Below are 25,477 nucleotides of genomic sequence, written 5' to 3' on the forward strand. Positions count from 1 at the left end.
GAAACTTCAATTCATTACACATTGAAACTACGAAAAGTTGCCGTTTTAATTAAAGATATTCACTGAAAACCCGCCCCTGAAGCCTTAACTCACTGAGACGCGGTTGGCTTATTTTTTTTTCAGTACACTCATTCCCGCCTCTGTGACCCTCCCAAACAAACAGCTAAGTACTTTAAAAACAACACGTTTCTTGACTGATTTTAATCTTTATTACTAGTAGTTAAAGTCTTGTTTTGCTTGAATAATTTAATTTCTTAATTCTTTATTGAATTGTGTTACAGCATTCAGTTCATTTCATGAAAGAGGAGACAGGCAGCCAAGATACGTTCAGTTGCCCGCGGGTTTTCGCGAGGACAGACGTGTTCGGGAATGATTAGCTCTCCCGATGAAATAACTCGTAAAACTTTACGTATTATTTACAATTGACTTTAATTTAATTTTAATTCGTTATAAATTTGTTCAGTTTTATTCCATACATCAAGAAGTTACTATAGAATTTTGAAGGTACGTAATTTCTATGTTCAAGATTTAGTTTGTGTTAAGTTAATTTGATTTTATGTTCTTTTAATGACACTTTTTATCATCTTTTCTTGATACATAACTTTTAAATTATTCCTATTTCCGTACATTTTAACGCTTTACAATAATTATCAACATTCATCTTTGTTTTAAGAAATAATTTCAAATTTCGGTAACTTTTTTATTGAATATAAATCTATAAATAAACTGGAAAAAATACAATGCTCCTAAATATAAAAGACAAACAATTATATCTAATATGTACGTTCATATGAATTGATCGGCTTTACAATGAAACGCAATCAAATATAAGTAGTATTATAATGGTCTACAATCATGTATACTAACATTCTTGATCCATTAAAATAATTTTAGTAAAATGTAACTACTTTATAGTACGTTGGTTAGATGACTTTAAATGTGGTCATAATTCAAATCCATTGAGGTCATAATTTCTGCGATTTTTTTTACAAATAAGTACTTACTTTGGGTATTTTAATTCATTTGCTTTTTTCTTTCTTTAATAATAACTAATAATTAAATTGTATAAACTTTCGTGAGACTCATCATCAATCTGCCCTTATCCCTATCGAGGGTCGGCACAGTATGTACTACTCCTCCATACGTCTCTATCAGCCGTCATATCCGTCACTTTAAACTTTCGTGAGACTATTATAAACAAATGTTTACATGCACATACATACATTTAAGACATTTTAATTGTAAATTACTTTTTTTCTAATTCTTAAGTAAGGCAAGCAATTCTATAATGTTACTAAGTTTCTACTTAAACTATAGCACTAAGACGACAGAGTCCTGGCACCTATAATAAGGGTCTAGAGCCTAGTTTAGGAACCAGGCGTACTACTACTTAGTAAGTTAATCATACTTTTTTTGCCTAAATAAATCAGTAATAACTAGTTAACAGTTCCGTATTTAATTTAATTTTAATTATTACGTTTGCGTTTTAATACTATTATCAAAAAACTTTAATTTACCAACTCATTTTTTTAATTATTCATTCGTATTAGTAAAAATCATTGCAATGGATATATTTTTGACCCGCAAGAGACCTATTTAATGATTGTGTTTATCTAAAGTTATCTAAGGGCATTCATAATCAAGACTTCTATGATGTTTACAAGCTGCATTAATAATTATTATAACATTGAATATACAATTTAAACATATTTATACGTTGTTTAAAACATTAATAATAAAATAGATTGAGAATTCAATTTATTAATCTTACTAATATTATAAATGTGAAAGTTTAGATAGATGGAAGAACGGCTGCTTGTAGCTCACTGAAATTTGTCATATTCTGGAAGAACACATACTAGTTTTTTTTTAATTCCACGCGGACGGAGTCAAGGGTGACAGCTAGTTTATTATATTTTTATGTTTACAAATTCACTTATTACAAAGGGATAAGATTTGTGGTAATAACTATAGTGCGTTTTGAATAAGAATGTGTACATAAAAGATTTTAATCTATCAAAAATCGTTAGCAATGTTACTGTCGATTAAGAAAAAGAAAAAAACATACAAAAGAATTATGAACCTTCTTTTAAAAGTCTATTAAAAAAGTATATTTGCGTTTCATAAAACAGTGATATCGATTAACCAGTCTCTAAGTATTAATTATCAACTTTAATATGTCAATATTACAGCGCAAGTAATTACCTCCTACCACGAATCAATATTCTTTAATCACTTAAAACTTTTCGAGCTGTTCGATTTACCAGCGAACGATATCACCAATTCGTACAACGGAATGCTTTTGTTAAATTAATTTATTAACACTATTTTATTCACGATTTTGTCTATTATACTAAATAATGATTTCGATAAATTGCGTCTTAGGAAATTAAAAAAATATAATAGATAATGATTTGACTTGCGGTGGCTTTCGTATGAAAAATCGTCATATGTATATTTTATCACATAGAACATCCTAACATTAGGAGCATAAAGCGCTGTTTATAACTTTTTTCGATGCCTGTTTTTCAACTAAAATACTTCGTTTACAAGAACTTCTTAACCACGGCCCTGTGATGTAAATGATTGGATCATCCGCATGATAAGGTTAATACCGGATTGAAAACTTCGAGAAAAGTCGTCTAATTTTTGAATTTCAAGCACGTTAAAGAGACTTGGTCGGATTAACATATTTTAGAAGCGATTCGCACCTGCTTCGTAGCAAAGTTGTCCCGGCGCCGCGTGGCGCTTCAAGTGTTAATTCCAGAAAGTTGTTTTACCTCTGTTCAGATTGGAGAGTTCCGAATGATATTTAATTAAGACGTCTCAACGATCTAATTGTGTTATTAATTAACGTTTATTCTGTTCAAAAAAAAATTAAAGAACGGTACACCAATTACGCGGTAACACACATAAAAAGTTGACGATTGAAGATTGAGTAAATATATTTTTATAGTTAATCTGGGTTTATCGGATATCATTTGTATTTTGACAATAATATATAATTTTTGAATACCACAAACACATGTATATGTGTATACGCACACAAACCCATTCACACACAGGAAAATTTTCTGTAAAATTGTTGTTATAAGTTTATAAATAAAATCTAGGGAATATATTAAATCAATTTTTTCACACTAAATTCGAATGTAATATTGTGCAAAGTACTCAACTTCTTAATACAGGTCTCTTAGTTAAACAGCCAAAAGAACACTGGCTGATAAAATTATAGTGTAAAATAAAAAAAGTAATATAGAACTTCACTGCAGAGTTGTATTATTACATTTGTTATCTCTTTCTTAACTCTTTGATAAAACAAAGACAACAATATTATACAGGTTTCACTACACTCTAAACCCATAGCTGCAGTTATAAACAAACCAGTAGTTAGATCAGTCTTAAACTGTAAATGCCTCCTCAAACTGTAAATGCCTCCTCAAGGCAAACAGTGACTACTCAGTCACAAAAAAAAAGATCAGTCTTATTACAATTTAAAATTATTCAAAAACTTCATTACTTCGCGTATTGTAAGAAAAAGTATTTAAAGTCAGAAGATATTACAAAATTTACGTACCCTCATTCCAGGCGCGGGTTGCTCCATAAAATGGCCGACCTGCAAAAAGTTGACGTGTGAAAGTTTGGCATATTCCGCACAAGTCTGAGGTGAACAGATGAGCCGTTATATTAAACAGCGGGGCGCCGCACTTCATTTCATAGCGAACTTATAAACGCCTTTTTTTAATCGACATACGAAAATTTTGGATGCGGCATTTTATTATATTAATTACTAATATGGTAAAAAAGTGACAAGGAATTGTAATTTTTACACTTAAAATACCCTTACTAAAGTTAAAATAAAAACAACAACTAACATAGCATCTAATTGCACCTTTTCCATCTAAAATAAGATTTTTCTATTGCATCTCTCATTTTATTTTCTAATGATATTTACCACATTCAATTTATTTCTTGTATGAGGTGAAATGTACAATTTTTTATTTTCCCTTTAACTAATTTTTCTATTCTATTTAAAATAAGTACGCATCCATTTTTTCGATGATCCTTGTAAAGGAACGAGTAACTTTCCGGCGCAGTCACGGCAAAGAGGCTCTTTGTAAAAGAGTGTTCTTTTTGAAAGAAAGTTATGGCTTATGGATTAAATTTTCTTCTTCTTGCTTTAATACTCCGACGTCTTGCAAACTGGAAGGCATGAAATAAAGTGCGCTTTACACGTGTTCCAACATTATTTCTATTTATGTATTTCTTTAACGAATAAGGCTACGGAAATTTATGTCAAATTAAAACGTACTGGCACGTTGATTAGTTTCGGACCCGTCAAAAATCTTTCGTCAATCAAAATGACTCACGAAAGTTTTAATAAGTTAATAGTATTTATGAAAAACATATATTATGCGTCTCTAAAATATGTGTGATAAGAACATTGACTTTTAAATTAAAATTCAATGAACAAAATTCCACAAAAATTTACATCATATTACAACTATTTATCCTTAACCGTCGACGAGTTTTAACACAAACAAGATCGCTTTGGTCTGCACATTAATGTTATTATAACCGCGTACTAATCAAGGAAATGAGGTGAACCAACAAAGGGTATCCGTTTACGTGGCCTTTGTGCTTCGTTTCCAGTACTCGCTTACATTTAAAAGTAATTAACAAAATATATAATATAAATGTTATTAAAGTCGAAAGTTGAATGGAACGCAACATAAAGACATGTTGAAATTATCTAGAAGTATATAATTTTAGACAATAAAGATAGAATCATTTGGCGCGATACCGTGATTTAGTTACAAAGTCCAGTGTCAGAAAGAATAGTGAGGGGACACAAACGTCGACATTTTAGTAAGGCTAGTGTTGTGTCAATACTAACAGTAATTAAAATCAAACATTTTTAATGCACCAATCTTACTAATATCATAAATGTGAATGTTTCGATGGATGGATTGATAAATGTTTGTTTGAAGGTATCTCCAGAACGGCGTAATAGATCCGGCTGAAATTTGGAGTAGATATGGAAAATAGTCTGGAAGAACACATATGCTACTTATTTATTTTTTGTTAATTCAACTAGGACGGAGTCACGGGCGACAGCTAGTAGTCTAAAAAGCAAGGGTATTGACTTATCCACCTGATGTGGGTTCGTCCATCCATCCAGCCATTCTATTGTCATGACCATAGATTATACTATAGGACCGTAGAAGCACGAGATTACCGGCTGCAATTATTTGGAATTGTTACAAGAAATAGTAAAAACAAAAAAATATCGGTTACTTTGACAAACATATTAAGTCTCGGTCGTTCATAACTGTATTAAAAGTAAATCAATTTCATCAAAATCGCCGAAAAAGCTTACCGATTTTAGGAACCACATAAGACTGATGATTGTAGGATATTATACTTTTTACATAGACTAAATTATAACACTATTTACAAGCAAAATACGAATAATTACAGTGTATTTAAAATCAGACAAAATTATGAACTAATCAATCAACTAAAACAGAGTTGTATAAAGAAGTAACAAGTCATCCCGACACCGTTATCATAAGTGTAATTAAAATTAATCATCAACCTTTTTAATGATCTTATGATTAACTGTACAATGTATAATTTTTGCTAAGTCAGAGGCTATGAATTAATCTCTATTAATCTTTACATGCGAATATTAATCTAATGTTTTGTTTTTTATTATTTTTTTTAGAGACAAGACATTATTAATTGTACTTTTGTTATTCTGATTTGAGAAGCATAGAATGTCTTAATGTAAAAAGCACACCGTTATTAAAGGGAGTTAAAATATAAAATATTTAACTAAATCAAAATTGAAATGGTATTAGCACATTGGTCTACAACTGCTTGCTAAAAATTAAAGTTTTAATATAACTTAAATAATCCAATTAATTTGATATTCCCGAAATTTCGTGAAAGATTATCAAATGATTAATTGTAAATAATTGTTAAGTCTTAAAACAGCTGTCGTCGTGACTGCGCCCGCGCGGAGTTAATGACAAACTTGATTAGTAGCTTATGTGTTCTTCAAGGATATCTCATACAATACCAAATTTCAGCATCTACGCATGTTCTGGAGATACCTTCTAACAAAAATACATACATCTATCCAAACAATCGCATTTATAATATTAGTAAGATTATATTTTACTAAGGAATGTTATCCCAACTAGTTAACGTAATTTGCTCAAGCTTAATGTACAGTTAATCTCATCAAGTTAGATGTTTCGAGATGTTCATGCCACGGTAACGCAACGTCTAACATCACCCAACTAATCTCGGATAATTAGAGTGTGCAATATTAACAAGAACATAGTCTTACTGACTCTGTATTATTCAAGAGAAAGCCAAGAAAACGGCCATTCGAAACCGCCAAACTTAATTAATAACTCTAGAACTTTATTTTTATTAAACAAAACATTTTTTTTCGACATACAGAGACTATAATTAGAAACTAAACATTGAAAAACGTATAATTTATATTAATTAAGTAAGAAATAACATTCACTAAATTCCATATAAATGTTTCAAGCGAACTCTTTCCCTAAAATCACAATGTAGAGTGATCTATGAAATATTTTATAAGTTAACCCTTAAATGGACGATTTTTTTTTTTACGTTTTAAAAAAATATATTTGTGTAATCATTTATTTTTAATGCATAAAAATATTGGATAGTGCCAACATTAAAAAAAGTACAAAATTCGTTCAGAAATAAGAACTAGTTGTCAAAATTAACAAAAAAATAAAATAAAGATAATTTTATCTGTGATGTTTAGTATGTTGTTTAAAAACAACATTGTCCATTTAAGGGTTAAAAGATAATTACTGTTTAATTATATGTTTTCGTATTTAAAAATATGTGTACAGTAAAAACTGTAGGATAAGTAGTAATTACAACTAATTTTAATTGTATACAACGAAAGTTTTCAGGATTTAATCTATATTTTAGACGATCGTTGGATTTTTTAATAATTTTTAGGGTATATGAATTTTTAAAGAAATCTATTACCGAGCTTGTCTTGCCGTTAAAATTGATGTTTTTTTATTTCGTTTGTGTGGCAATAAAAAATGAATTACCATACAAACTGTAATGTTTCATAGAATTAATTAATCGTACACAACATGGCGTATCTTCGTCAGAAGTATAAAAGTTCAACTTTATCCAGTACCAACTTAACAAAGAAAATCGTGTAAACAATTTGTTAAATAAGCAACGAAACAATCTAGTTGCAATGCCATTCCGCAGCGCTTGTGGTATAAATATTAAATTTTACTGCGCATCCCCGCGCGTACTGCTGAGGGCAATCACATCACACCTACCAACGCATAATTACAAATACTAAAATTGCTACATCACAGTTATGTTACAGTCACAAAAATTGACTGATGACATATTGAAAATGTTGTTTTCAAAATTATAATATTTTTTTTAATTTATAACTTTTTAGATTATATGTGATATGTGATATTTTCGCAATTCGATTCTCATCAATCTGAATCGTCAAACATTCTCTCATTGGGAGAAACTTATTAATTATATTTTATTGGTTTACTCATGTAACCTTAATGAGACACATCATAATTCGATGAACTGCAAGAAACACAGATATTAATTGCTATAACCTCTTTGCTGATATGAATCTGAAAATTAAACTTTTATCAATTCAAAATATTTCTTAAAAGTTCAACGCCAGCTCATCTAAGTACCAAATAAATATTCAATTGAATTTTATATTTATCTATAATATTTCTAAGACTTTCTAAGCTAGTGGAACGACTCTGAACCGTTCTTGGATATCACTTTACGTGTTAAAGAATTCGCAGTTAGGAAACTATAAAACGCAAACTCAAGCCGCGCTCCAAACATGAAATTGCTATACACTCATGGTTATGATCGCTACTTAAACCTAACTATAGAGATATATCTACGAATGATTGTAACGAATAGCATGCTTGAAAATCAATAAATTATTTATAACGTATTCAATAAAGATTCTAGGACATCGATCCGAATGGATTAGAATTAGTACTTTGTAGAATTTTTGTAAATACCGATTAACTGAATATTCCTCGAACACTCAATGTTGATTATCTATATATATAAAAGAAAGTCGTGTTAGTTTCAGTATTACTAACTCAAGATCGGCTTTACCTATATGGCTGAAAATTAGTCAGGAGGTAGCTTAGAGCCAGGAGACGGACATAGGATACTGTTTATCCCTTTTTTTAAATATTTTTTTGAATTTATGCCTTGAAGAGATGCTTATTATTTAACTTACTAATATTATAAATGCGAATGTTTAGATGGATGTGATGTGGATAGATGGATGGGTGGGCTTACACTAATTAAGTTTTTTTTATATATCCACGCGGACGGAATCGCGGGTGACAGCTAGTTCTAAATAAGGCGGTGTAATAACCTTATCTAACTTTTTATACACTTTTGAACTAAATAGAAATCTAAAGAACATAGTCTCAAAAGTACATCGCAGTGATTGAGAGATTTATAATTTTGACTAATTTTTTTGTGCCCCATGATGTGGATAAATTACTTAATGTCTTTCTAAATGTCACTTCGACTATTAAGTTTATTTATGGAGTCGAAACAAATCTTTAGTTCAAAGAACAGTTATTCTTCAAGTTTAATACCATTAAGCCGGCACGCTCGGTCGGCGATAAACAAGCGATGACAATGCACGAGCAAACCCACTCTACTAAATTAACTCACCACTACCTATACTTGTTACTTGCATTTGTACAAGCGTTACATCGTTGCGTAATATATGACATTTTCATATTACAAATTTGTTTACTGATAAAAGTTCTATAGAACATTACACTTCATCATATTTCTTTGTCTTTTCCTTTTTTCAATCTCGTTTTGGATACCTTACAAATTTTATTAGCAATAAATTGTTCAAGTAAATAATTTAAACACTCATAGTGGTCAAGGTTTCCTCAGTCCAATAGATGGCCAAAAGATATAGAAGAAAATCGGTGTTAATGTAAATTATTTGGGAAGGTCTATGCAGTAATTTTTTTCGATAATCTACGGAGTGATTATTATCAATCTGTTCTATAAAGCCTTGGTAAAAGGAAATTTCATGTTATAATAATAACTACAGCTTTAATTAAAATAAGTAATTGCGTCCCGAAGGCCTAATTTAGTTCTCTTTCTCTTCCCACGCTTTTTCTTATAAGGAATGTATGGAAAGTGGACTTTCCGGATGAGAGGATGCATGGAAAGGGAAAATATTTTCTTTCTGTGCATCCTACTCTCCGTCGATTAAAGGTAGGCAACGCATATGCAATTACGTATGTCTATGGCCAACGGTCATTTCGCTATTTCAGCGATTTCATGTGGCCACTCGCTCGTTTGCCACCTTATGATATAAAAAAAGTAAAAAATTTTAGATAGGATTTTTTTTCCTTTTAAAAAAATGTCATTACATTACGGTGTGTAGGACGACGAAATGTTTTATTTGTATTTCAGGGGTGAATTCGATACGTTATTCCTCCAATACATTCTGATAAATTTGTTTGATTGGATCGGTTTGTAAATCTTACCGCAAATTTTTGAATAAAAATAAACGCTTTGTGTTGTTATTTTCCATTTGCGAGCTTAATCCAATTTTTAATAAATCAGACGTTTGTCGGAAACAGAATGGAAATTAAAGCTTATAGTAACGTCACAATAAAGATATATTTAATAATGAAAGTATAATTTTTTTATTTTCCTTACTTATGTTAGGAAGAAAATCCAAAAATGTGCTAGTGTATTGACGCAACACTAGCCTTACTAAAATGTCGACGTTTATGTAACCTCACAACTCATTCTGACACTTGACTTTGTAAGGAAAGCACGTCATTCGCGCCAATTGATTCTAACTAATACAATCTAAAACTCATAAACAATAACTCAGTACGCACTGTTTAGGTTGCGATTTCATAGGTTGCTGTGAACAAGTCCTTGCTACGCCTGTAATTTACATTTACTAAAAATAAATGGCTACTATCCTATATTTTTGTTTATAAAATCCAAAGTAAATATATTTGTCGATTTTCATATGATTTAAATTGTAATAATATCAGCAACTTCCAAGGCATTTCGATTAGAACGATAAGCTGTTGTTTATAAAGACCAGTCTTTACTTTAGTGCCTAAACAGTCCACCCTAAAGAATAAATCCTCACATTCGCATGCCCCGCGGCGATTAACACGGCTAATTCATATTTGTCTTCGTTGAAAGCTAGCACCAGTTAATTGCTACACTTCACTGATTCACAGTATTATAGCAACTTAGTAAATAACAAGCTCGTGATTTAATCAGTTTTAACTATTTCAGTATATCTGTTATGTTCATTTTGTTTACTAGATATAGTATACGCAAGATTGGGTTGATAAAAATAGTACATTTTCTATTTGCTAATATTATTTTCGGGAGCGTCGGTGGCTCAGTGGTCAAGCACTTGGCTTGCAATCTGCAGGTCCTGGGTTCGAATCCCGCCATGTACCAATGTGTTTTTCTATTTACGATTTACATATGTACATTTATCCGACGTTCTTACGGTGAAGGAAAACATCGTGATGCAACCTGCATATATCTGAGAAGAAATTCAAAGATATGTGTGAAGTCAACCAACCCGCACTTGGCCAGCGTGGTTGACTATGGCCTAATCACCCTTAACTTAGTGTAGGCTCCGAGCCCCTCGGTGGGGACGTATAGTGAGCTGATGATGATGATGATGAATATTATTTTTGTCTCTATTTTCTCCATTTCCTATTTATGAATGACTATTTATCTACTAGCGGTCGCCCGCGACTCCGTCCGCGCGGAATTAAAAGAATCATATTTAGTTGCCTATACGATCTTCCAGACTATGTTCAATATGTATGCCAAATTTCATCGAGAGCCTTTCAACCGTTCTGGAGATACTTTCAAACATCCATCCATCCATCGAAACATAAGCACTTATAATATAAGTAAGAAGTAAGTTATAAAAAAAACTTTTTGTTCAATATATTTTGATTATTTAAATACAGTTTGATATATTGTCGAATTTAACAACAGCAAAAGTTATATATATAAGTTAGTTTCTACAACAAATCTTACAACACGCTTATACATATAAGAGAGTTGTTTCGGCATCCTTAAAAAAGGATACAACTGGAAAGAGGAAATTACATTCTTATCTTAAGCCAGTGACCGCAATCTGCTCAAGATAACGCTAATGTCGGCCAAATTGTACTCTTGTGAGCTTTATTTTTGTTAATTATCATTGGATTTTATGCCTATTACTGCAACACTGAGCCCTCTTAAGTAACCATAAGAAATCTGGAAGTGTAGATTTCTACCCTTTGTGTAGTTTTATCACAACATAGTGTCGTTCATGATATTCTATTTGAAACAGATATATGTATCGGCAGGAAAAAAATCACAATGTTATACAGTGTACTACCAGCTACGAGCCCGCTACGAGCTACCGGCGCAGGCTACGGGCTACGAGCTTCTAAATGTTAGTTATTAAGTGTATGTTTTGTTGATGACATAATTATCTACTAACTCAAAACTTAATTTTAGTTTAAAATGAACGTAAAATGATACTTAACCATCCATTTAAATTGCCAAAAGGTCATATTACAGTTAGTTAAATAAAAATGCGTTTTTATATATACAGCACACTCTACGGCTACAATCTAGTTCGGAAGACGCAGACTCCGTGGCGCCGGACAGACTGGCGTCGGAGGGGCGACGCCAAATGTTATTGATAACTATGGGGGAGCTTGTTTTGCTACTTAGGGCTGTCACAGTATACCTATATCCGAACATTGGTTAAAACTACCAAAAATTTCCCAATCATGACTTGTCGCACAACAATAAATTGACGTGTATCTTAGAACCTTAGTGACGATGTATGAAAACGACGTCAAATGACTCATTTTACTCAACCTTATACCCTACACTGATGTCAAACTTAGACCAAATATGAATTATCCAAACCGGAAGGGGTGGCAACCCTAGCTACAATTCTCTTTGCGAACATTATGAAATGAAGCCAACATTTAATAGTTTTGTTATATTTTTGCCACTTGCAACTCTAGTAGAACTTTGTATGACAATAATTATTTAGTTAATTAAATTCTATTGTTTGATAATTGGTTGTATGATGGTTTTCCTTTAAAATACGGACATTTACAGACTGATTTAAAAGTTTCATGACAATTAATTCTTTGTCTATTTTTTTTTTAAATGGGCTCAACAATACTTACATCTGCTAAAAATATTACGTTAATTATAATTAACGTAATATTTTTAGCCTATAAATTCCGCTATATAATAGGTAGCCTAAAAATTCCGTTAAAACATGATTTATGTAATGTTTTAGCGTAAGCAAACAATAACAACAAAATGAATGGTTCATTAAATATGAACTTTTCCCCAACGAAAAAGAAGTATTGTGAAAAATACATTTGCGAAATGCATAAATCTAAACTGGCTTCGAATAGATTTATCCGAAAATGGTACTTAATACAATGATGTTAGGGTTGATAGTTGTAAAGCATTTAGTCTAGTCGTTAAAAGTATACGGAGCCAAACAGGAAGCGAACAGCGGTTGGTAGACAAAGCTCGTTGCTCACCGGATGTGGGTGTATCTGAAAGTTGCGTTTCCAGTTAATGTGGAAAGTGCTTATGTTGACTACGATGTTGTTTTAAAAAAAAACTAATTATTTTAAAAGTTAGTCTTGCTAGGAAAACGAGAACGAAGCGAGGTATTTTACTAGCTTACGGTCACATTATAATTTTAAATATTAATGCTGCAATAATATGTATTACATTAGACTATTGAAAGTTATATCTCACGGAAATAAATTGGTTTGAGTTTAAAAAGAGAGGTCTCGATGTCTTTTCGATCCGAGTGGTGTTCTTTCTGAAAGCATCAAACGAATTCGAATTATTACTATCTTGACCAACTTTCGCTCGCGACTCCGTCCGCGCTAAATTAAGAACAAACTTAAAAAGTAGCCTATGTGTTCTTCCAGACTATGTTTTATAGCTATGCCAAATTTCAGCTAGATCCATGCAGCCGTTCTGAAGATACCTTCAAACAAATATTCAACCATCTAAACATTTATAATATTAATAGTAAGAACAAAGTACTAATTACACTGTGTACTACAACTTTTGCTATTGTCTACAGACCAGATGCGGGGCCCGTAGTGAACTGAGTCACGATGCTGCAGTGGTCATTGCTGTTCCTCACACTATTATGTCTCTCAATAAAAGGTAAATTAAGCTGTTGTATTGCGACTGTTTTATTGAATTACTAGCTGTCGCCCGCGACACTATTCGCGCGGGAATTTAAAATAGATGTTGGCCGATTCTCAGACCTACTCAATATGCTCACAAAATTTCATAAGAATTGGTCAAGCCGTTTCTGAGGAGTATGGGAACGAAAATTGTGACACGAGAATTTTACATATAAGATATGTCTTTTCTAAGTCTTTTTCATCCTACATATAGTATTTGAAATTATTCAAATTCGTTAATCCTTTAATACGTAGCAATGTTTATGTTGTTGGTATTTTACTTAAGCATGACGTATTTTTCAGATATAACAGGCAGTTGGGAGGAATGGTGGACATACGATGGAATATCAGGTGAGCTTTAAAACCATTTTATACATTCGTCTTAATTAATAATAAAATTGGACTATGTAGTACATGATATAGGAAAAGTCATATTTCTTGCACATGGTGCATCGTGCAAAATATTTGTCTTTACGTCTGTGCAAGTCCGTGTTTGTTCTGTGTCGGATCTACGGAACAGCTGGACCGATTTTGACGCCACTTTTATGGGAAGGTAGCTAATACACGCGAACTTAATACAGGCATTTTATAAAGCTGCGCTGAAATCTACAGAATACATTTGTTAACTTTACATAGTGATGTCCTTAGATAATTAAAATTAATCATATTATTATACATTATGATAATTGAAACAAACTTAGATTCATATTTAGAATTACAATTGTCAACAATTACTTCAACTCTCGAAGTTAACCTTTCAAAAGCCATTGTAGGAAATATCTTAAAATCGACAATATGTTTTTATCCATCACTCGAAAGTAGGGCGTACGCTACATATCCGAGTAATGACACCGGGTAATGACCGTTGATAGTATCTTAATGATAGTGCGCGCTCACTTGTGTCATTACATTGAATAGTCAGTCTACGACCGACGCGACCGTACTTAGCTATCCATTTTCGGTTTTCCGACTTCACTTAACATTAACAAGTCTATTTGGATATACTTACATGAATACGGCAACGAAATTAAAAGCGTAATACGCAAAGAGGTTAATTAAATTAATGTAGTGTTCATATAACATACTTAAATTTCTTCATTTGTTTTTGTCATTTTACGAAAAAACCGTTCATAGACTATTCGATACCATTATTATTACAGGATACACCAAAAATAACATCAAAATATACTTAGAACAAAATTTTCTAATTTGACGAAAAAATTGATTTCATTTCGTCAATCGAACCCGTGTCAATAAGAGTCACTTAAATAAAAAAAAACTAAATCTTTAGTGTCTTGTATCTTATTTGTGCAACTACGATATATGTTCAGACAGCGAAAGATAAAATGTTTCTGTGCAAATTCGCTAAAATTTAAACATAAAAGAGCATACTAATACGTCTCACCGGACGTGATTATATCGTAATGTAACATTACCCACGAACCAGTGCACTGAGATGACCAAATTTTGCGGCGTCCCGAATTTCTATTCAATTCTATGGAACTATTTAAGGGCATTGAATAGGGTCCTTTATATTTGAGTAACGTAATGTGTAATGAATTTTGATTCGTCATTGTGATAGTATTAATCTAAATAAGGGAGATTATACACATAGCTCTTTTAGTCATAAAGCATAAATATAGATATTATTATAACCCAAATACAATGTGTATTTGGGTTATAATAAAATCCAAAAATGTATTCTTCACCTTTTATTAGTGAGTCGTTAATTTGATACTTAAGAAGCCTTTAGTGTAGATTCTTCATATTTAATGTACAATCGGGGTTTAAGTAACCATTGAACAGAGTTTTATGGATATAAAGTTAACAATTGATGTTCACCACAGGTCCAGGATTCTGGGGACTTATTAACCCTCAATGGAGTATGTGCAACAAGGGTCGTCGCCAAAGTCCCGTTAACGTCGAGCCAGAGAAGCTGCTGTTTGACCCATGGCTGAGAGATATACAATTTGATAAGCACAAGGTAAAAACAAAATGATAGCGACAGATACATGTATTCAGTCTTAATAAGATAAATTATCTTTTACATATATTCATTTTCCTATTCATCTTCTATCCTATCGAGTCCATCTCCATACACATGTATCCTTATTAGAAAAGTGTGGGAAGAATAGAAGGATTTGACTGAGTCCATAGGTAATGGAAGCTATTGCTATAAAATAGTTATATTTATAGATCATCTCTAAAACTACCGCATCATTTATTTATATTTGAATCACCATGTTCCCGCATATATCAAAACACGTAATACGAAACAAATTAAAATTTAAAATTACACACGCGACGGAGGGTCGAAAATGTGTGTAAAGCCGGCAAAATGTGCGAATTAACATTGCAACCAGAGTGTAATCCTGCTCTAAAACATGCTAAGCTTGCCGTGATAGACGCGTTTACTCTCATTGAAAGAGACGCGACTCGATTTATGTTGCCTGCGAAAGAATTCAATGAAAGTATTTTTAATTACCATCTTGTAAATGTGACTTCATTTATAAATTAACTGAAGCGTTTTAACCCTCAATTCGACGGTGTCCAGTGTGACGAACAACTAATTAAAAAAAATCTACTAAATTAGTTTAGAGAAAATTGCGTAAGTTTGACTTTACTAAAAAAAAACCAGTTTTATTGGTAAAAAAAATTTCGTCTAATTAAGGGTTAAAGAAATTAAGTTTATTTTTTTAACAAAACACTGTATTTAATTGGGATTATTTGGAATTTATCGGGATTTTACCTCGAGCAACTAGCCAAAGTTAAATTTGAAAACTCATAGAAATACTCACATGATTTAAATAAGTAATCTGGCTACAAAGTGACGTTATCTTACTCTACCACTAAAATACTTATGAACAGCATTTATCTACGATTTATTATAGGTTTAAAATACGTGATAGTTAACATTTCTTGAATTTACGGTTCCGTTATTTGAAATCAACGTATCACGTTTCTAAACACGCAGCCCAATGAATATTCCAAATGGGGTCGTGCGTAATTATTCATTTAGACTGAATTACAGTCCGGTAATGCCATGGTAATATATTCGAAGCGATAGTCTATCTCGAACGACTATCGCAAACTTTTTGCAACATACATTGCCGGTCCCGTTCTAGACTCGAGTGAGGTTGCTTTAGTTTTTGCCGCATTACACTAACGCTTTGTCCTTTGCAATTCTAATTATATTACCAAATTGACCGTGTAATATTCCACTTGACCTCGTAAGATAAGTGTTGTGATACAAGTAATTTATACAGTACAGTTTTAATTTTAAAAACCAGCCCTTTGATAATACAATATACTGCAATTTCAAAAAATTCTACATAGATGGCGTTGTTATTAATTTATAAATAAATCGAGTACCATCTTATCCTACTAATATTATAAATGCGAATGTTTAGATGGATGGATGGATGATTTTTTGAATGATTGTATCTCCGGAATGGCTCAACAGATCTTTATGAAATTTGGCACAAATGTAGAACATAGTCTGGAAGAATATATAGGCTCCTTATTCAGTTTTTTTTTTAAATTTGCGCGGACGCAGTCCCACGCAACAACTACAAGGGTATAAACTTGAAATTCGACTCCAAATTTTCTATTATTAAATTTTGTATAAAAATTTCCCTTGTTGTATTCGCGTGTGTAACAGTAATCCGTCATTTGTAGTCAAAGCGCAGTAAGTTTCAAGGTTATAATCAAGGTGGGCCCATTGATTGATAGTATCGCTTCGCCGCGGGGCAACCACTCGTTTCACACCCTGATTCATTTGATGTTACACGCCTTAATCAATTTTGATCAACGCTAAAAATGTGTTGAATCTATTATACAATAACACGCACAAGAATACATGGAATAGATTTCTAATTAATTAAGTATTTGATAAAACTTCGATGAGATAATAAAAGAAATTAAAAACTGTAGAAATGTTTTGATAAGCGGCTAAAAACCATGCAAGTTAGGTTAGAAAAACTATTTGTTTATACAAATGAATATTGCTGGTCTCATGGTCTGTACAATCTTCATTATAATTATAAAAAGCAGCAGATTTCTTGTTTGTTTATCAATTCCATTCCAACTATTCTTTAACCCTTTGATCGTATGCCCGAAACCTTAACCATTAGGCTATTTGAGCTTCAAATAAATTTCAAATCAGCATTAGGATATAACTTAATTACATATCGAATAACCAATACTTTTAACGATTACCTTGTTATACAGGTGAGCGGTGTTCTACAAAACACCGGCCAGTCTTTAGTATTCCGTGTCGACAAGGACTCCAAACATCAGGTGAACATAAGTGGTGGACCGCTCTCTTATCGGTACCAGTTTGAAGAGATCTACTTCCACTACGGCCTTGAGGATCATCGTGGATCAGAGCATCAGATCGACCACCATACGTTTCCTGGGGAGGTATGTCTTTACACTTGAGAAATTTGTGTCGTCTGCAAAATATTAATGTAAAGATAATTAGTATTAATTAGTTATTAAAAGTTGAGTTCGTAATTCATTTCATCGGTGGACTATCGTGTGATCTATTTAATGTGTAGACGTAACTGCGCTTAACAAATGTGGTATTCAGTTCGAGTCAATTAGATAAGCTTAAGATCATAATTTTCAATAAATTAGTTTCCTGTCTCTTTTAAACATTGTTCAATATGTTGCTTTGTGCTTGCTAAAAGTATAAATCTTTTTTTTATATATTATAGTGGGTATACACAAAAATTAATATTAAACAATTATTTAAATCTGACCACAACAATGAGAACAATGCAGACAGTCTGGCGATCTCGCTAACTATGCCGCCTCGCCCGCAATCCACGCTCACCTGATACCATCTTCCATTTCAAATGTATTTTAAATTTATTATACATTCAACACTTTTACATAGAAATGTGTTCACTTTATCTATGCTATAAAATATACTTCTTCTAGTTTATTATAATGTATTATTACGTATTATATTAATTTAATAAATTAGTAAATAACGGATAATTAGTTAGAGGTTCTTTCAACGATATATTATTTATGTAAAATCATGATTTTTAACAATTACTTCATGTAATAAATAAAAAATTTCTAACAATAATATTAAAAAGGCATCGCTTTAAGTATTTCAAAATTTCTAAAACATTGTATTATATCAGATTCACAAACTTTCATACAATCTCCTGCATTACAAATTAACACCTCAAAGTTCTTGTCATTATCGGGAAAGTCGTTATTAGTCCCTCGAGGAATAAACTTCCGAACTTCAGCTATTTTAACCTCTTCTATTTGGATACGATTGTTCAACGGGTTATTAACATTGGAAGTTGAGGTTTGTAGCAATTATATCAATAGACCACTTTCTATTGTACGTGTCTTGTGTGATTTCTTTTTGTTTCAAATATTTAAATATAGAAGTTTTTTATATAAAATTCTCGCGTCACAATGCTAATAACCATATTCGGAAACGGCTTGATCGATTTTTATGAAATTTTATATACATTTTAGTAGATCTGAGAATCGCCTACTATCTATTTTTTAATCCCACGCGGACGGAGTCGCGTCCAATAGCTAGTATAGTTAGAAATTTCTTGTAAAGTAGTATGCAACTGCATATTTCTTGATAATATTTATATTGTTTTTCATTGATATTTTAGTCAGTCTTTAGCTAATGACGTGACAGATACTAAACCAAACCAATCATTTAATTATCAAACAGTTGTTGATTGCGGGGTTTGTGGTTTCTTATATAAGCTCCGTAAACTGGGGTATTCCATCAAATAACATTATTACACATTATAATACTCTTTTAATTTATATTCCTTACTTTTATCTTCTTGCCTTAGGTGATGTCATTGTTGCTCTCTATCTGGGTATTTCCACTCAACAAATTAAAAACATTTAGTATGTCTTAAAAGGGTGGACTCGCCCCTAAGTAATAAAGGAAGAAGTATCTTAATGGAGATTAAAAAATTAATCGTTACTCACGTTTGCTTAAAGACTGATTACACATAAAGGCTACAGAAAAAACACTTTGTCTCCAATCTCATACCCTTGTTCTTTGGCAGTGGAATTTCTGATTTATGCAAATCTTGTTTATACAAGTTTAATAAATAAATTATTTATTAATATGTCGTCAAAGTTCATATTTCTTGTTTTAGATCCAACTTTATGGATTCAACAAGGAACTCTATCATAACATGTCCGAAGCTCAACACAAGTCTCAAGGCGTAGTCGGTATATCTCTCATGGTTCAAGTGAGTTTTCAATGTGTTAAATACAACACGTTCAGTGCCATTGCTCAGTAGACAAAAAGTAGGCAACGGATCTGCAATTGTAGATACCCATGGGCAGCGGTCGCTTCGATATTTCGGCGAATATAGGTAGCTCGCTCGTTTACAGACTTATAAAAAAGTTAATAATTAAAAACCTTTGTGGCATTGAACCTGTTAAAATAATTATATATAAATTATTGATGTTAAGTCTTGCTATTACTATGAAATAACGTTAAAATGTGTTACAGATCGGCGAACCAATAAACAAAGATTTGAGATTGATTACAAGCGCCTTCAGTAATGTACGATTCAGAGGTACGAAAATACATTAATATTTTTAGTATTTTCTTCTGTTCATTTAAGTTAATTTAATTTTAAAATAATATTATATTTGTAACAATTCTATAGAAATAATATTTCAATATGCATCATTGCTTACAATAAGTTAAACAAATCAGTGTAGTGAAGCAAAACTGAGTCCCTTCCTAGAATCTACGTATGTTTGTAGCTTTATAATATCAACCGTAAATAGAACAGACTGACGTTGGATGGTAATTAATTCCTAGAACTTGCAATTACTATTGAAGAATTCTTTCACAGAAAATACTCATTAAATAAAAGTATTTTTTGATATTCTATAATATTTTACAGAAATATATAAAAACGTGTTTTAACCCTTTGACCGCCGCAGATTGATATTATGCAAGGCAACGTTTCGTCAAAAATACGCGCCAGTCATGGTATAAAAGGGGTTGACGTGTTTTTAAACTAAAATGGATTTGAATTGATTTTTTTTTATGGTAAAGCCCTGAATGTTTACTATATTTTATTATGAATGTAACATTTGTTTAGGAAGCTCGTTCCCAATCAAGCATTTACCTCTGAGTTCTCTACTACCGGACACCCAACAGTACCTCACATATGAAGGCTCGACCACACACCCCGGTTGCTGGGAGACGGCCGTCTGGATTATCTTTAACAAACCGATTTATATTTCAAAACAGGAAGTAAGTTAACTCAAACTGCTATAGTAATTACTTCAGTGAAACTTATTTCACTGGTTTTCCATCGTGTAGAATTAGTAAAAAGCTATAGGAAGGGGAACTATCCTTTACCTGTGCGTCCCCTTCCATGTCTATTTAAGTTAGGCAATGCAGATGTCTATAAGCAGCGGTCAATTCGCGATATTGGCGAATTTAAGCGGCCACTTGTTTGCTACCTTATTCTCTAAAAAAGAGAAAACATGGTACTAAGGTACGCACTATGGAATGAGTGCGGAAGTTAGTCATTGATCAATAAACTAAAGCAGTCCGTGTCAATTTAATTCTATGTATATCTACACTAAGGAATCCTTTATTGACTAATCAACGTCTCTGTAAAACAACAGATGTACGCCATCCGTCGTCTAATGCAAGGATCGCAAATATCCCCAAAGGCTCCGCTGGGCAACAACGCAAGACCGGTGCAGCCTCTACACCACCGCACTGTCAGGACCAACATTAACTTTAACAAACAAGGAGTACCCGTAAGTAACAATAACTCTTACGGAATTTTTGTCTTGACGATAAAGAGAGAAAAGAAATAGGTTTCTAGTCAGTAATTCTCTTTTTGGGTTAGGCAAAGGTTTGTGTTTTAACAAAACAAAAGAATTAAGATACAAATTGTTTTGGAATACCATGAAATCCAATCTCTTGCTCTTAATAAATAAGGAATACGAAATGGTTGGATAGAGAGAGTACCTTAAAATATAAACATCGCTAAAACATATATTTTTGTAAATATTTTTATACTTTTATTAAATTCATATTTTAATTAGTGATAAACAAATTTATAGAGTTTCAAGTAAATATCGTTAGGTAGAGTGGAAAGCACTGAGTTTAAGCTTACAGGATGCACTTTCATAAATTTACCGCTTTTAGTTTTTGAGCCGTTCATTTTAAAGATAAGCGTTGCACATTAAACTGGGTGCAGCAAGATATTTATATTACACAGCCGACGTTTACTACCTTTTAGAAAGCTTAAATATTATTAACATGTTTTTTTAATTTCGAATTTTTAATTTTTCGATGATGATAAATATGAATAGAAAAACTTACAAATGGTAATTAGTATTTGTTTAAGACAACTCTGCATTTACAAGTTGTATGCATCTGTCAATTTTGACTAATTGAAAAGGGTCTATCACGAATATTTGAGTGACAATTGTGAAAAAATATTCGTAACGCATAAATACGAGATAACCTTATATCCGATAGTGGCGCTTCACAAATTCTAATACTATTTTTGTCATTGAATCTACGAAAGCGTTCTCACAAATATTCGTGTTAGGCCCCCAGATATCTATGGACAGTGGTCACAACGTTATTTTAGAGATATTATTTACGATGTATATCTTCAACTATAAAAAAAGTTCCGGCGATGTAAATTAAATAATAACACAACAATTAATACTCAATTTATCATCAACTAAGATACGGCTGCTTAAACAAGATTAAACTTCATGTCGGTGCCGTTGCATCGAGGTACGATAAATCGCTGCAGGATCTTAGTGTACACTAGGCTTGCATAGACAAGCTGTTAGATAATTTATTTACACAACACCTCCATTAGCTAAATTAATGTGAACCGAACTATGCGGTCTAAGGACTAAGCGACTGTGAACGACAAAATACAAATAAACACTGTTTATTACTATTAGGATAATATAACAAAGTATGATTACTAGAAATGTCAATACATTTTTACGAGATACGAAATAGGTTTATAAGCAATATTTTTAATTTCAATTTGAAAAGAAAATGCAAATAAGTGAATGTATAATTATCATATTAAGTCGATAAAATTTTTGTATATAAAAAAATAAATTAGAAATAGCGTTCAAAATAACTTTAAAATACCGCAATGAGTATGTTAATAATGTAATAAATAAAATAAATATGTTTTATTCATTCTTAAAGTTGTAGTAGTACTAAAATATATTTTATATTTACAGGTATCAAGCAACTGTCCTGATATGTACAGAAACATGCATTACACTGGTAAATTTATACTTTTTAATTATTTTTACAACAAATTGGATATGTGCATGGAAATGCATCCATTCTCTATAAATATTCTCTTGGTGTTATTAAACTTTTGCATCCAAATAGCAGTTTCATATTTAGGTAATTATAAAGAAAATTCCACAGTAATTTTATCTAATTTTTGTCGCCTGTATAAAGACTGTATATGTTATTCCTTCAACTTTGCTAATCTTAATTCGTAGGCGCGTAACATCTGAGGGCCTAGCAAGAATATTTGTGATAGGCGTTTTCGTAATTGGAACGAATACGTTCCCGCAATGTCACGCAAATATTCGTGATAGACCCTAATAGGTGTAATTTAGTTAGTGACAATGTTTAACGATATAAAATCTACAAAGTTTTGTCTTCATAACATAACTTAAACAAACTTAATTTAATGTAATTTCAGCACGTTTTTCTCGCAAGGCACGTTCGAAAAAAAGTCTTGCATGCAATCGAAAGAATGTTACTAAGAAATGTCACAAGAAATAGGTATTGTTTGTTGCACACCTTTCTTCTTTACAACTTGCGCTTTTAAAAGGTCGTTTTGAAGTTGTTTAACTTTTTAAAATTAGGCTACTTTTTAATACGCATGTTTATGTTTGCTTTTATTATAGGCACGTATTTTGTAGCAAGATATACAATTTAAATTTATTAAAGAGCTGTTATATTCGTGTGCTTTGTGTGTAAATTAATGCTTTGTAGTTTATAATTATAGTATTTATAGCATACTGCATTACTTTAGAAAAACAGTGAACAAGTTGTTCGTATATTTGGCTATAACAGTTCGTAGCTATCGTGCTATTAGCTTACATCATTGAATATACCTAAATTAAACAAGAAAATTGTTGAAAGTAGTGTCACCATTGTTTGCAACATTGTTTTGACTGATTACTTTTCTTTATCATAATCATGAGTTTCAGTTCAGAATCGTCTGATGTTACCCAAAATCATAATATTGTTATCTCTCTATTTTTAAAAAGAAAGAAAAGGACCAGGATATATTTATCAGCGAAATATTACAGTTAGTATAATTAAATAAAAATCTTTTTTCAGCTACCCAATGGCCGCGTGAACACAGCATGCGATATCGAAGCGCTGACGATATGTCAATGTTATCTCTTACTTAAATATATTATTATAGCTTTTACATGTTAACAAATTACCGATAATTTTAATTCGTTATCATTCAATTGTATATATTATTTGACAATCCAAATCGCCAATTAAAATGTTATGTTAACTATTTCATTGTTTATTATTAAAAGTATATATATATCCAGTTAAATTAATTTTTAATTTATATTATTTTAATCCAAATCCTTTAAGAATAAACGTATTAATTTATATTTATTTTTGTAGAACAAAATAAATATAACAATGTATCCATAGTGTAGTGTATGCATAAACGTAGTGTTGTTTGTCTCGAGCGTACACGCCATAAGTACATGCCGGAAAGAGGGGATGGCAGTCAATGTCAGACCTTTGGACCGGCAAAACGTGTCCGTACGTGAACGAGCCAAATATAACGCAACGAATGCTACAGATAGGTAATGAGTTACTTTAGAAACATATTTAGACTTGCTTTCTGTACTAGTATATATAAACCGTCAATTGTGTAGACAATATCTTCCTTGATATAATATTTTTAAGCAAAATAATATTAAGCTTATACAAATATATTTCATACAAAAAAAAATCTTCGCTAAAATAATACATGTACTAAAATTATATAATCGTAGATGTAAATTTGTATATAATTGTTATATAAAACTTATTTAAATAGACTATCGTAATACGTCCACGGTGTTAATAATATGCCGATATATACTAAATAAACGAAATATAATGGCTATTTTCTTTCAATATATTTGCTTGCATATGATAAGTAAAGTCACATATACATCTAAAGCGAAGCGGCGGCGAGCGATGTTTTATGTAACATATTTTAGCGATTCAAGAAATAAATATTGCAAGATTTAGATATACTATGATTTCACGATCATTGCGTTTATGTAGAACAAGCTTTTATTGTGATTAACTCATTAAAACAAGTATCTATAGTATTGTTAGCTTAAATAAAACTTAATTTAGTCATGAGAACGCATTACGGTATTGAACTTGAATAAAATTATTAAAAAAAAATTTGCGAACCAATGAGCACGTTGTGGGTCGTTTGTGGAAGTTTGCGTAAGTAAATATATTTGAATATTATTTATCTAAACACTATATTGGATTATAAATGTCTATGTAATATATAGTGTATAAAAAGCTTATGATTAGAGAATTAAATATACCAATAATGTAGTACTTTAAAGCTAATAGCTTTAAAGTATAATATGTTATTTTAATATGTAACTTAAAAATAACATTCCATGCATGTATATTCCATATTTTCAAACATAATATTAGGCGTTGTTATTACCGTATGTTTATATAGTTAAGTATATATATAGCTAATACATATGTTATCATTAAATATAAAAAGTTTTCAAATATAGCATTGTTAACGTAACTGTAATGTACCTATGGAATTTAACATTTTAGAATAGATGCCAGTGTTATAATATATTATGAATAAAGCATTTATCATAGTAGTATGTATTTTTACTTTTACAGTCCACTCTAACATAATATTTATGCAATACAATAGACTATCTGTGTGTAAAACAAACTTAACAAGAAGCCTATGCGTTATTCCAAACTATGTTCTACATCTATGCCAAATTTCAGCGAGATCCATACAGCCGTTCCGGAGATACCTTCAAACAAACATCCATCCATCTATCCATCCATC

The 25,477-nt window shown here is 31.5% G+C and overlaps 1 protein-coding gene across 1 annotated transcript; it reads left to right on the top strand.

Moving 5' to 3' along the window:
* Positions 1–317: 317 nt before the first annotated feature.
* LOC106120860 (Carbonic anhydrase-related protein A) lies at positions 318–23,892 on the top strand. Its single transcript, XM_013316327.1, has 11 exons — positions 318–504; positions 13,238–13,323; positions 13,650–13,697; positions 15,194–15,330; positions 17,577–17,768; positions 19,505–19,600; positions 19,867–19,933; positions 20,471–20,625; positions 21,006–21,143; positions 22,611–22,656; positions 23,737–23,892. Exons 2-11 carry the CDS (start codon positions 13,272–13,274, stop codon positions 23,808–23,810), a joined length of 1,005 nt encoding a protein of 334 aa, XP_013171781.1. The 5' UTR covers positions 318–504; positions 13,238–13,271; the 3' UTR covers positions 23,811–23,892.
* Positions 23,893–25,477: the final 1,585 nt, after the last annotated feature.

Source organism: Papilio xuthus, unplaced genomic scaffold (assembly GCF_000836235.2).
Source record: "Papilio xuthus unplaced genomic scaffold, Pxut_1.1 DF826949.1, whole genome shotgun sequence".
Lineage (NCBI taxonomy): Eukaryota > Metazoa > Arthropoda > Insecta > Lepidoptera > Papilionidae > Papilio > Papilio xuthus.

What these genes read in the sequence shown, in the direction of transcription:
- LOC106120860 (XM_013316327.1), top strand. Translation starts at nt 13,272, where the DNA reads ATGCTGCAGTGGTCATTGCTGTTCCTCACACTATTATGTCTCTCAATA. An exon ending in ACCATACGTTTCCTGGGGAG is followed by an intron (nt 17,769 to 19,504) that starts GTATGTCTTTAC and finishes TTCTTGTTTTAG; the next exon opens with ATCCAACTTTATGGATTCAA. An exon ending in CAGAAACATGCATTACACTG is followed by an intron (nt 22,657 to 23,736) that starts GTAAATTTATAC and finishes ATCTTTTTTCAG; the next exon opens with CTACCCAATGGCCGCGTGAA.